At 46.7% G+C, this 14,446-nt stretch overlaps 1 protein-coding gene across 2 annotated transcripts in view; it reads left to right on the forward strand.

The window, feature by feature from the left end:
* VPS35L (VPS35 endosomal protein sorting factor like) overlaps positions 1-14,446 on the forward strand; it is a 79,958-nt gene that overhangs the window by 23,025 nt on the left and 42,487 nt on the right. For both annotated transcript variants that reach the window (XM_073647605.1, XM_073647606.1), the window contains exons 7-14: positions 367-495; positions 4,660-4,744; positions 5,929-5,988; positions 6,566-6,662; positions 12,510-12,557; positions 12,996-13,089; positions 13,175-13,252; positions 13,371-13,493. In XM_073647605.1, coding sequence (XP_073503706.1) covers positions 367-495; positions 4,660-4,744; positions 5,929-5,988; positions 6,566-6,662; positions 12,510-12,557; positions 12,996-13,089; positions 13,175-13,252; positions 13,371-13,493 — 714 coding nt within the window. The remainder of the gene's footprint in view (positions 1-366; positions 496-4,659; positions 4,745-5,928; positions 5,989-6,565; positions 6,663-12,509; positions 12,558-12,995; positions 13,090-13,174; positions 13,253-13,370; positions 13,494-14,446) is intronic.

Raw genomic sequence — 14,446 nt, forward strand, 5'->3', positions numbered from 1 at the left:
CATGTTCTCACCAGCACATGCATGGAGTTGGAGAAGCACTGGAGGATGGCCGTCCCTCCATTTGATTCCTATCTGGATGTGTCGGTCGGGGGCCACTTCGCCACGCGAGAATGGACTCTGCTTGTGTTTGCGTTTCTCCAATTCTCAATCTGTAATGACCTGTTTTTCTTCTTACAATCGATTCAGATCAATGAGAACTTTTCCATTTCTGATGAATGCCTCCTTCATCACTTTAAGAGGAAGTCATTAATTACTACAGAGCAGAGCTAATGAGGATTTAGTGATGGCGACACTGTCGTTCCTTCCATAGGTTGCTCTTCTGATTTTGAGTTGTGATGTTGACCATCCGCATTCGTCTCTTTCCAGGGATCACAGAAAGAACTCTTGAATCTGACTCAACAAGATTACATCAGCCGGATAGAGGAGCTCAACCAGTCCCTGAAGGACGCCTGGGCCTCCGATCAGAAAGTCAAAGCTCTGAAGATAGTCATCCAGGTCTCTGCTCGCCATCTGCTATATTATATCAGTGATTGATAAACCCGTCCTTGTAGGGGAAGTATGTTCTGCATTTTATTTCATGAGGTCAGTGCAGGAGCTGCAAAGTTTAACCCCTTCGTGTACAGTAAGTCACAGTCAGGGTGTACATGTATGGAGCGGGCCCAGGAGCTGTGCCCGCTGTATACAAGGCAGATGTTGGCTGTAATACAAAGCCAGCACGTGCCAAAAAACGACAGCGATTGACACATCATAGGATGCCTACGATGGCACCTTTGGAGGCAGAAGGCACTGGCACAACCCATTGGCAGCGCATATTTACTTCCCTGTGGGACCAATGGGAACTATTTGCTGTGGACTCCGGCATCTGACTGGTATGGTGCGGGCTCCGGCATCTGACGGGTATGGTGCGGGCTCCGGCATCTGATGGGTATGGTGCGGGCTCCGGCATCTGACGGGTATGGTGCAGGCTCTGGCGTCTGACGGGTATGGCACGGGCTCCGGCGTCTGACGGGTATGGCGCGGGCTCCGGCGTCTGACGGGTATGGCGCGGGCTCCGGCATCTGACGGGTATGGTGCGGGCTCCGGCGTCTGACGGGTATGGCGCGGGCTCCCCAATAACAATAAGACCTCTCTGTGCCGATAGCTCAGCTTTAGGTTTAGCAACGTGTGATAAATCTTTGGTGAGTACAGCGACGTCCTCTAACCCTGCCGACAAGCTTTTTGGAGATGGAAATGTCATTCTCCAGCTGGACTTGGCCCCTGTCCACACTGACAAAAGTACCAATACCTGGTGTAAAAACAACAGTATCACTGTGCTTGATTGGCAGCAAACTCATCTGACCTTAACCCCATAGAGAATCTATGGGGTATTGTCAAGAGCAGGCGGGCTGTGGGCACATGCGGCCCGCGGAGGACTTTTATTCGGCCCGCCGGGCTGTGGGCAGAGGAGAGTGGTGTCAGCGCCCGCCCTTCCCCCCGCTTTCTCAGAGCCCCGGCAGCCGGATACTTACCTCTCCCCGTGCCTTCGCAGATCCGCTGTCTTCCTGGTCTGCGCTCCCTGTGACGTCTCAGGTCAGAGGGCGCGGTGACGTCTTTACACCGCGCCCTCCCCTGAGCCGTCACAGGGAGCGCAGTGCAGGACGACGCTGGAGTACAGACCTGAGCAGCTGCAGCAGGTGAGGAGGAGTGAGGTGAGTATTGTATTTTTTTTTTTTTAATGTATGGAGGCATGGGGCATAATATGGGGGGGTGACATCCTGCATGGGGCATAATATGGGGGGGTGAAATCCTGAATGGGGCATTATATGGGGGGGTGACATGCTGCATGGGGCATTATATGGGGGGTGACATCCAGCATGGGGCATTATATGGGGGGGTGACATCCTGAATGGGGCATTATATGGGGGGGTGACATCCTGAATGGGGCATTATATGGGGGAGGTGACATCCTGAATGGGGCATTATATGGGGGGGTGACATGCTGCATGGGGCATTATATGGGGGGTGACATCCAGCATGGGGCATTATATGGGGGGGTGACATCCTGAATGGGGCATTATATGGGGGGTGACATCCAGCATGGGGCATTATATGGGGGGGTGACATCCTGCATGTGGCATTATATGGGGGGGTGAAATCCTGAATGGAGTATTATATGGGGGGGTGACATGCTTCATGGGGCATTATATGGGGGGTGACATCCTGCATGGGGCATTATATGGGGGGGTGACATCCTGAATGGGGCATTATATGGGGGGGACATCCTGAATGGGGCATTATATGGGGGGGGGGTGACATCCTGAATGGGGCATTATATGGGGGGGTGACATCCTGAATGGGGCATTATATGGGGGGGTGACATGCTGCATGGGGCATTATATGGGGGGTGACATCCAGCATGGGGCATTATATGGGGGGGTGACATCCTGAATGGGGCATTATATGGGAGGGTGACATCCTGAATGGGGCATTATATGGGGGGGTGACATGCTGCATGGGGCATTATATGGGGGGTGACATCCAGCATGGGGCATTATATGGGGGGGTGACATCCTGAATGGGGCATTATATGGGGGGGTGACATCCTGAATGGGGCATTATATTGGGGGGTGACATGCTGCATGGGGCATTATATAGGGGAGTGACATGCTGCATGGGGCATTATATAGGGGAGTGACATGCTGCATGGGGCATTATATGGGGGGTGACATCCAGCATGGGGCATTATATGGGGGGGGTGACGTGCTGCATGGGGCATTATAAAGACAGGGGAGTGATATCCTGCATGTATCACTATATGGGGGGGGGGTGACATCCTGAATGGGGCATTATATGGGGGGGTGACATCCTGAATGGGGCATTATAAAGACAGGGGAGTGATATCCTGCATGTGTCATTATATGGGGGGGGGGGGTGACATCCTGAATGGGGCATTATAAAGACAGGGGAGTGATATCTTGCACGGGGCATTATATGGTGGGAGAAAGGAAATCCTGCATGGGGCATAATAAGGGGGGAACAGCCTGCATAGGGCATTATAAGGGGGAAACAGCCTGCCTATTGAGGACCTATGCTGCCTGCTGGGGACATTTACCTGCCTATTGAGGACCTATGCTGCCTACTGGGGACATTTACCTGCCTATTGGGGACATTTACCTGCCTATTGGTGATATTTACCTGCCTATTGGGGACCTATGCTGCCTACTGGGGACATTTACCTGCCTATTGGTGATATTTACCTGCCTATTGGGGATATTTACCTGCCTATTGAGGACCTATGCTGCCTATTTGGGACATTTACTTGCCTATTGGGGACATTTACCTGCCTATTGGGTACATTTACCTGCCTATTGGGGACCTATGCTGCCTATTGGGGACATTTACCTGCCTATTGAGGACTTATGCTGCCTATTGGGGACCTTTGCTGCCTATTGGGTACATTTACCTGCCTATTGGGGACCTATGCTGCCTATTGGGGACCTATGCTGCCTATTGGGTACATTTACCTGCCTATTGGGGACCTTTGCTGCCTATTGGGGATATTTACCTGCCTATTGGGGAGCTATGCTGCCTATTGGGGACATTTACCTGCCTATTGAGGACCTATGCTGCCTATTGGGGACATTTACCTGCCTATTGGGGACCTATGCTGCCTATTGGGGACCTATGCTGCCTATTGGGTACATTTACCTGCCTATTGGGGACCTTTGCTGCCTATTGGGGATATTTACCTGCCTATTGGGGAGCTATGCTGCCTATTGGGGACATTTACCTGCCTATTGAGGACCTATGCTGCCTATTGGGGACATTTACCTGCCTATTGGGGACCTATGCTGCCTATTGGGTACATTTACCTGCCTATTGGGGACCTTTGCTGCCTATTGGGGACATTTACCTGCCTATTGAGGACCTATGCTGCCTATTGGGGACATTTACCTGCCTATTGGGGACCTATGCTGCCTATTGGGGACATTTACCTGCCTATTGGGGACCTATGCTGCCTATTGGGTACAGTTACCTACCTATTGAAATACCGGTTGATTTAACTTTACTTGTTCTTCATTTTAAATATTGTATTTGTTCCTGTATTGTTTTTTTTACTACAAAATAAGATATGTGCAGTGTGCATAGTAATTTGTTCATAGTTTTTTTTAAAAACTATATTCCGGCCCTCCAATGGTCTGAGGGACCGTGAACTGGCCCCCTGTTTAAAAAGTTTGAGGACCCCTGGTCAAGAGGAAGATGAGAGACACCAGACCGACAATGCAGACGAGCTGAAGGCTGCTATCAAAGCAACCTGGGCTTCCATAACCCCTCAGCAGTGCCACAGGCTGATCACCTCCATGCCACATTGATGCAGTAATTGATGCAAAAGGACTAAGTATTGAGTGCATTTACTGAACATACATTTCAGTAGGACAACATTTCGGATTTTAAAAATATTTTTCAAGCTGTTGTTATAAAGTATTCTAATTTACTGAGATAATGGATTTTGTGTTTCCATTGGCTGTAAGCCATAATCATCAACATTAACAGAAATAAACACTTGAAATAGATCACTCTGTTTGTAATGACTCTATATAATATATGAGTTTCACTTTTTGATGATATTCTAATTTTGTGAGAAGTACCTGTGTGTCAAATGTCTTTCTCCTTTTCCAGTGCTCCAAGCTCCTCTCTGACACCACAGTGATCAAGTTTTACCCCAGCAAGTTTGTGCTGATTACTGATATCCTGGACACTTTTGGTAAGTAAATTATCCATGTTTGCACCAGCCACCCCTGCGTGTACCTTCCACCCCTGCATGCACCCACCACCTCTGCGTGTACCTTCCACCCCTGCATGCACTCGCCGCCTCTGTTTGCACTCGCCACCTCTGCGTGTACCTTCCACCCCTGCATGCACTCGCCGCCTTTGTTTGCACTCGCCACCTCTGCGTGTACCTTCCACCCCTGCATGCACTCGCCGCCTCTGCATGTACCCGCCACCTCTGCGTGTACCTTCCACCCCTGCATGCACTCGCCGCCTCTGTTTGCACCCGCCACCTCTGCGTGTACCTTCCACCCCTGCATGCACTCGCCGCCTCTGCATGTACCCGCCACGTCTGCGTGTACCTTCCACCCCTGCATGCACTCGCCGCCTCTGCATGTACCCGCCACCTCTGCGTGTACCTTCCACCCCTGCATGCACTCGCCGCCTCTGTTTGCACCCGCCACCTCTGCGTGTACCTTCCACCCCTGCATGCACTCGCCGCCTCTGCATGTACCCGCCACCTCTGCGTGTACCTTCCACCCCTGCATGCACTCGCCGCCTCTGTTTGCACCCGCCACCTCTGCGTGTACCTTCCACCCCTGCATGCACTCGCCGCCTCTGCATGTACCCGCCACGTCTGCGTGTACCTTCCACCCCTGCATGCACTCGCCGCCTCTGCTTGCACCCGCCACCTCTGCGTGTACCTTCCACCCCTGCATGCACTCGCCGCCTCTGTTTGCACCCGCCACCTCTGCGTGTACCTTCCACCCCTGCATGCACTCGCCGCCTCTGTTTGCACCCGCCACCTCTGCGTGTACCTTCCACCCCTGCATGCACTCGCCACCTCTGCTTGCACCCGCCACCTCTGCGTGTACCTTCCACCCCTGCATGCACTCGCCGCCTCTGCGTGTACCTTCCACCCCTGCATGCATTCGCCGCCTCTGCTTGCACCCGCCACCTCTGCATGTACCTTCCACCCCTGCATACACCCGCCACCGCTGCCCTCACTGGTGGTCACGCGCCGGCCGGAACGGGAGACCTAGATGTGGGTTCTGCCTCTGAGACCTACAGCTGTCAGACATTTTTTAGCATATCCCATGAACTTAGGAGGACCATTTCTATTCTTTCTATTACACTCCTCTTTTATGGTATTGTGTTTTAATTTGATCTATTTTACAGGAAGACTGGTCTATGAACGTATTCTGTCTATGTGTGTGGACAGTAAGAGCGCTCTGCCTGGTAATGTGTTTTTTATGATTTTTTCATTTCAAATAAAAAAAAAAAAGAAGCATTTTCTATAATGTCCTTAATATCTTCATTTTCCACTGTTTGTCTCGTTTGTCCTTATAGCAGAATATTTCTGGATTATAGAGAGCATTACCAAACTCTATAGTTCTTGCTGGTCGGTCGGCATCATTTGTTGCCCGCTCCCCTCTCTGCCCTGTACATGGCAGCACAGGGGGGCGCTTGCTGCTATATGCAGTTTTATGCCCCCATTTCTGGGGAAAAGGGCAGTTTGAAGTGCCTGTATGAGTTCAGCGCCCCCATTGTCCATAGTCTGTGGCTGGTATTGCAGCATTAAAGTGTCACTTTTCTGGAAAAAAACAAACAAACCATTTTTAATCTCATATAACCCCTTTTAAATTTTCCAGGACTAGGATATTGAAGAATTGACCTTAGGATAGGTCATCAATATCAGATCAGAGGGGATTCGCCCCCTGTCACCCTCACAATCACAGAATATTTTCTATACATTTTATTAATTTTGCAATTTTTTAATGACTTATTCTTGACTTCTTTTTTGTAATATTTGCAGCAAATTTTACCCCGGATAACGTGAACGACACAGCCAAGGAGACGTGTCTGAATTGGTTTTTCAAGATTGCGTCCATTCGGGAACTTGTTCCTAGATTGTATCTTTTATTAAGAAAAAAAACCCAGCAAACATGGAGTGTTAGTTAATACTGACATAATAATGCTGGTATGTAATAATTAATGCATCAAAACCTAACTCTATTCGCTCTCAAAGCCTACAGAAAAGCATGGCCTCTCTGTCCTCATCCCCCACAACTTGTTAAATATCGCTTTTAATGCACATGCAAGTCTAATACGTCCTGCTCTGTAACTTAAAATTTACTATTTTTGAGCGGATGGTTCCTGTTTATAAGTATTCTGCTGGCACTATATGAACTGGAACTCCCATTCTCTATTTTCCCTATATGCATTTTCTCTGCCACTGTCCAGCGACTTGACACCTCCGACCATTAGTTATGATGGGTGCGCGACACTCTGCTGAGTGCTTAGGTTTAGGACTGGTTGTGCTGGGTATTGCAGTTCTGTGAAAGAACAGTTGCTATTATATCTGTGGCATGCTTTTGTAGAAAGCTGTTATACTGCACCATTCAATTAGTGCAGATGACTGAGACTCAGATCCCTCTGATCCAATGTTGCTAGCCCAACCTACAGATAGGTTATCAATATAAAAATCCCAGAAAATCCCTTTATAGGGTTTGTCTCGCCTTATTAAATGTGCTTTTAAAAATAAGCAACTTTTGTAATTTACCTCTTGTGAAAAATCCTGTCCATTGTCAAAAAAAAAAGAGGAATTCTTAATTCCATATTGCCAAAGTGGACGATCTCCCAGGCAAAGAGCGCATGCTTACAAGCTGTTTGCTAAGCAGCTTGTAAGCAGTGGCCTGAAACTAGCAGGATCACTGGATCCCACCGTCCTTCGTGTCCCTGCGCTCCTCGGATGCTGCAGAAGCACATTTGTCTCTGCTAAGAGCACGGGAGCCGCTCAGCCATGGTCAGTCATCAGGAGCGCACCGCCACCAGCAAGAAGGAAACTGGGAGGCAGGTGGAGCAATGCACTCCCGATGATGAGAACATGAGACAACCCCCTTAAAAATAATACAAATTATATTAAGCATTTATAAGTATTTATACAGTACAGACCAAAAGTTTGGACACACCTCATTTAAAGATTTTTCTGTATTTTCATGACTATGAAAATTGTACATTCACACTGAAGGCATCAAAACTATGAATTAACACATGTGGAATTATATACTTAACAAAAAAGTGTGAAACAACTGAAAATATGTCTTATATTCTAGGTTCTTCAAAGTAGCCACCTTTTGCTTTGATGACTGCTTTGCACACTCTTGGCATTCTCTTGATGAGCTTCAAGAGGTAGTCACCGGAAATGGTCTTCCAACAATCTTGAAGGAGTTCCCAGAGATGCTTAGCACTTGTTGGCCCTTTTGCCTTCACTCTGCGGTCCAGCTCACCCCAAACCATCTCGATATGGTTCAGGTCTGGTGACTGTGGAGGCCAGGTCATCTGGCGTAGCATCCCATCACTCTCTCTCTTGGTCAAATAGCCCTTACACAGCCTGGAGGTGTGTTTGGGGTCATTGTCCTGTTGAAAAATAAATGATGGTCCAACTAAACGCAAACCGGATGGAATAGCATGCCGCTGCAAGATGCTGTGGTAGCCATGCTGGTTCAGTATGCCTTCAATTTTGAATAAATCCCCAACAGTGTCACCAGCAAAGCACCCCCACACCATCACACCTCCTCCTCCATGCCTCATGGGGGGAACCAGGCATGTAGAGTCCATCCGTTCACCTTTTCTGCGTCGCACAAAGACACGGTGGTTGGAACCAAAGATCTCAAATTTGGATTCATCAGACCAAAGTACAGATTTCCACTGGTCTAATTTCCATTCCTTGTGTTCATTAGCCCAAACAAGTCTCTTCTGCTTGTTGCCTGTCCTTAGCAGTGGTTTCCTAGCAGCTATTTTACCATGAAGGCCTGATGCACAAAGTCTCCTCTTAACAGTTGTTGTAGAGATGTGTCTGCTACTAGAACTCTGTGTGGCATTGACCTGGTCTCTAATCTAAGCTGCTGTTAACCTGCGATTTCTGAGGCTGGTGACTCAGATAAACTTATCCTCAGAAGCAAAGTTGACTCTTGGTCTTCCTTTCCTCATGTGAGTCAGTTTCTTTGTAGCACTTGATAGTGTTTGTAACTGCACTTGGGGACACTTTCCAAGTTTGCCCAATTTTTCGGACTGACTGACCTTCATTTCTTAAAGTAATGATGGACACTCGTTTTTCTTTACTTAGCTGCTTTTTTCTTGCCATAATACAAATTCTAACAGTCTATTCAGTAGGACTATCAGCTGTGTATCCACCTGACTTCTGCACAACACAGCTGATGGTCCCAACCCCTTTTATAAGGCAAGAAATCCCACTTATTAAACCTGACAGGGCACACCTGTGAAGTGAAAACCATTTCCGGTGACTACCTCTTGAAGCTCATCAAGAGAATGCCAAGAGTGTGCAAAGCAGTCATCAAAGCAAAAGGTGGCTACTTTGAAGAACCTAGAATATAAGACATATTTTCAGTTGTATCACACTTTTTTGTTAAGTATATAATTCCACATGTGTTAATTTATAGTTTTGATGCCTTCAATGTCAATGTACAATTTTCATAGTCATGAAAATACAGAAAAATCTTTAAATGGGAAGGTGTGTCCAAACTTTTGGTCTGTACTGTACTTAACAAAAAAGTGTGAAACAACTGAAAATATGTCTTATATTCTAGGTTCTTCAAAGTAGCCACCTTTTGCTTTGACTGCTCTGCACACTCTTGGCATTCTCTTGATGAGCTTCAAGAGGTAGTCACCGGAAATGGTCTTCCAACAATCTTGAAGGAGTTCCCAGAGATGCTTAGCACTTGTTGGCCCTTTTGCCTTCACTCTGCGGTCCAGCTCACCCCAAACCATCTCGATTGGGTTCAGGTCTGGTGACTGTGGAGGCCAGGTCATCTGGCGTAGCACCCCATCACTCTCATTCTTGGTCAAATAGCCCTTACACCGCCTGGAGGTGTGTTTGGGGTCATTGTCCTGTTGAAAAATAAATGATGGTCCAACTAAATGCAAACCGGATGGAATAGCATGCCGCTGCGAGATGCTGTGGTAGCCATGCTGGTTCAGTATGCCTTCAATTTTGAATAAATCCCCAACAGTGGTACCAGCAAAGCACCCACACACCATCACACCTCCTCCTCCATGCTTCACGGTGGGAACCAGGCATGTAGAGTCCATCCGTTCACCTTTTCTGCGTCGCACAAAGACACGGTGGTTGGAACCAAAGATCTCAAATTTGGACTCATCAGACCAAAGCACAGATTTCCACTGGTCTAATGTCCATTCCTTGTGTTCTTTAGCCCAAACAAGTCTCTTCTGCTTGTTGCCTGTCCTTAGCAGTGGTTTCCTAGCAGCTTTTTTACCATGAAGGCCTGCTGCACAAAGTCTCCTCTTAACAGTTGTTGTAGAGATGTGTCTGCTGCTAGAACTCTGTCTGACATTTACCTGGTCTCTAATCTGAGCTGCTGTTAACCTGCGATTTCTGAGGCTGGTGACTCTGATAAACTTATCCTCAGAAGCAGAGGTGACTCTTGGTCTTCCTTTCCTGGGGCGGTCCTTATGTGAGCCAGTTTCTTTGTAGCGCTTGATGGTTTTTGCAACTGCACTTGGGGACACTTTCAAAGTTTGCCCAATTTTTCGGACTGACTGACCTTCATTACTTAAAGTAATGATGGCCACTCGTTTTTCTTTACTTAGCTGCTTTTTTCTTGCCATAATACAAATTCTAACAGTCTATTCAGTAGGACTATCAGCTGTGTATCCACCTGACTTCTGCACAACACAAGTGATGGTCCCAATCCCATTTATAAGGCAAGAAATCCCACTTATTAAACCTGACAGGGCACACCTGTGAAGTGAAAACCATTTCCGGTGACTACCTCTTGAAGCTCATCAAGAGAATGCCAAGAGTGTGCAAAGCAGTCATCAAAGCAAAAGGTGGCTACTTTGAAGAACCTAGAATATAAGACATATTTTCAGTTGTTTCACACTTTTTTGTTAAGTATATAATTCCACATGTGTTAATTTATAGTTTTGATGCCTTCAATGTCAATGTACAATTTTCATAGTCATGAAAATACAGAAAAATCTTTAAATGGGAAGGTGTGTCCAAACTTTTGGTCTGTACTGTACTTAACAAAAAAGTGTGAAACAACTGAAAATATGTCTTATATTCTAGGTTCTTCAAAGTAGCCACCTTTTGCTTTGACTGCTCTGCACACTCTTGGCATTCTCTTGATGAGCTTCAAGAGGTAGTCACCGGAAATGGTCTTCCAACAATCTTGAAGGAGTTCCCAGAGATGCTTAGCACTTGTTGGCCCTTTTGCCTTCACTCTGCGGTCCAGCTCACCCCAAACCATCTCGATTGGGTTCAGGTCTGGTGACTGTGGAGGCCAGGTCATCTGGCGTAGCACCCCATCACTCTCATTCTTGGTCAAATAGCCCTTACACCGCCTGGAGGTGTGTTTGGGGTCATTGTCCTGTTGAAAAATAAATGATGGTCCAACTAAATGCAAACCGGATGGAATAGCATGCCGCTGCGAGATGCTGTGGTAGCCATGCTGGTTCAGTATGCCTTCAATTTTGAATAAATCCCCAACAGTGGTACCAGCAAAGCACCCACACACCATCACACCTCCTCCTCCATGCTTCACGGTGGGAACCAGGCATGTAGAGTCCATCCGTTCACCTTTTCTGCGTCGCACAAAGACACGGTGGTTGGAACCAAAGATCTCAAATTTGGACTCATCAGACCAAAGCACAGATTTCCACTGGTCTAATGTCCATTCCTTGTGTTCTTTAGCCCAAACAAGTCTCTTCTGCTTGTTGCCTGTCCTTAGCAGTGGTTTCCTAGCAGCTTTTTTACCATGAAGGCCTGCTGCACAAAGTCTCCTCTTAACAGTTGTTGTAGAGATGTGTCTGCTGCTAGAACTCTGTCTGACATTTACCTGGTCTCTAATCTGAGCTGCTGTTAACCTGCGATTTCTGAGGCTGGTGACTCTGATAAACTTATCCTCAGAAGCAGAGGTGACTCTTGGTCTTCCTTTCCTGGGGCGGTCCTTATGTGAGCCAGTTTCTTTGTAGCGCTTGATGGTTTTTGCAACTGCACTTGGGGACACTTTCAAAGTTTGCCCAATTTTTCGGACTGACTGACCTTCATTACTTAAAGTAATGATGGCCACTCGTTTTTCTTTACTTAGCTGCTTTTTTCTTGCCATAATACAAATTCTAACAGTCTATTCAGTAGGACTATCAGCTGTGTATCCACCTGACTTCTGCACAACACAAGTGATGGTCCCAATCCCATTTATAAGGCAAGAAATCCCACTTATTAAACCTGACAGGGCACACCTGTGAAGTGAAAACCATTTCCGGTGACTACCTCTTGAAGCTCATCAAGAGAATGCCAAGAGTGTGCAAAGCAGTCATCAAAGCAAAAGGTGGCTACTTTGAAGAACCTAGAATATAAGACATATTTTCAGTTGTTTCACACTTTTTTGTTAAGTATATAATTCCACATGTGTTAATTCATAGTTTTGATGCCTTCAGTGTGAATGTACAATTTTCATAGTCATTAAAATACAGAAAAATCTTTAAATGAGAAGGTGTGTCCAAACTTTTGGTCTGTACGGTGTATGTATATATATATATAATGGTCCTTTGGGTTCCACCAACCTGTCAGCCATCAAGCGCTGTTTTTTTTTGTTAAATGTATCAAAATATGTAATAGGCTCCAAAATGAAGCCTCTAATGCCGAAAGTGAGCCCAGTCTAATAATTGTATGTCTGTGTCCTAATTAGTTTGTCCTTAACCCACCTCTTTCCCAGCTACGTCGAAGCGGCCATTCTGAAATGTAACAAGTTTCTCTCTAAAAAGTAAGTTTATTAGTTCATCGTGATTGGAAGCAGAATTTTCTGAACATATTCTATATATAATTTTCTTTTACTTAAATATATATATTTCAGACTTAAAAATGGGCTCCATTAAGAGCTTTTCTCTGTTTGGCTTTTACAAGCTCTTCGTTTCACATCCAACTTTGATGTGGTCTTTGGTCATATATCAGCTAAGAGGAGCTCAGAAAAAGAGTTACAAATCTCCTGTCAGTCAGAAGGAGCTCACTTATGGATTCTCAGTTAACTCATTCTACAGCCAGCAATAGTCAGAGGCTGTAGAAGGGAATTGGTGCAACATTTTGAATGAAGCCCATTTGCAACAATTGACCTAAAATATAAGCATTTAAGCCAGAAAAGTAAATTGTCCCCAAAGGTGGACATCCCCTTTAAGTAGAGTTTTATGGTCCATCTCTATTACAGTGGGATATCCGAGTCTCTTCCCCGGCTGACATCCATGATAAAAGGCATTGGGGACCCGCTGGTGTCGGTGTATGCCCGGGCGTACCTCTGCAGGGTAAGGACAGCTGTACTGTCTAGGAATACCGCCATTATTAGCACATTGTGAACGCCTTGCAGAGCCGTGTTCTGCTGTCTTTTAGGTTGGTATGGAAGTCGCTCCGCACATCAAGGAGAATCTCAACCAGAACTTTTTTGATTTCTTGCTCACTTTTAAACAAGTAAGAAATTTTACTTTATATTCAACATGTCAATGTCACAAGAAATACCAAGAAATTAAAATGATTCTGTTTCTGCTCAAAGTTGTAAATCGGACTAATATTGTAGTAATCTGTCCAGATTCACAGCGACACAGTCCAGAACCAGCTGGCGGTACAAGCAGTGGAGATTCCCATCTACCTCACCCTGTATTCTCCTGCCATAGACTGGATGTTACGCTGCATCGCTTACCGAGCGCCAGATGTGAGTGCCAGATTTATTATATTGGATCTGTATGAACACGGGATTGCTGGGGTCCGACCGCTAGGACCCCCACTGATCCAGAGAACAAGGGCAAGCCCCGTGTGAATGAATCGATGGTCAGTCATGCGCACTGCTGCGCCATTCATTCTAATAGGAGTGTTGAAGACTATCGCTGGGATCTGAGGGGTAAGGTTCCTCCTTGGGAGGGACAAGCCAGGTCTTGCATGCCAGTATGAGGAGACTTAAACACCTTCCATGCTCCTCTGGGAAATTAAATGTGCATATTGCCTCTTTAGGCTATGTGCCCACGATGCAGATTTAATGCGTTTCTGCGGCGGCATTTCCGCCGCAGAAACGCATTAAAAACACTTGTTAAGATGTCTGCCATGTTTCCCAATGATAATCCACATGTGCTGTGCACATGCTGCGGAAACTTCCACTGCGGATTATCATTGCGGAAAAATCCGCAGCACAACCATTTCTTGTGCAATTTCTCAGCGAAATCGCCGCCATTGACTTGCATACATACATGTATACATGCGGATGTTATGCGGTTCAATGCGCGGATGGTATGGGAGAAGAGGAGACTCTCATCCGACCCAGGTATCATTGTAACCGCAAGTTAAAAAAGAATTTAAAATAAAAAAAAATATTCATACTCACCTCTGCGGTGGCCCCCGGTCTGCTCCCGGCGGCGTCCTCCCTCCTCGGCGGCCCGCGGTGTACTGGCAGGACCTGCGGTGACGTCATTTAATCAGCTGATGGTCACGCGACTGCTGACGTCGGCGGTCAGGTGATGGTTGCGTGACCATCAGCTGATTAAATGACGTCACCGCAGGTCCTGCCAGTACACCGCGTTACGCCAAGGAGAGAGGATCGTTGGCGGGAGGAGATCGGGGGCCGCTGGAGAGGTGAATATAAGGTTTTTTGATTTTAACTTTTTTATTTCTTTT

The sequence above is a fragment of the Phyllobates terribilis genome, unplaced genomic scaffold (genome assembly GCF_046119375.1).
Source record: "Phyllobates terribilis strain yellow unplaced genomic scaffold, ASM4611937v1 Scaffold_9__5_contigs__length_417890890, whole genome shotgun sequence".
Taxonomy (NCBI): domain Eukaryota; kingdom Metazoa; phylum Chordata; class Amphibia; order Anura; family Dendrobatidae; genus Phyllobates; species Phyllobates terribilis.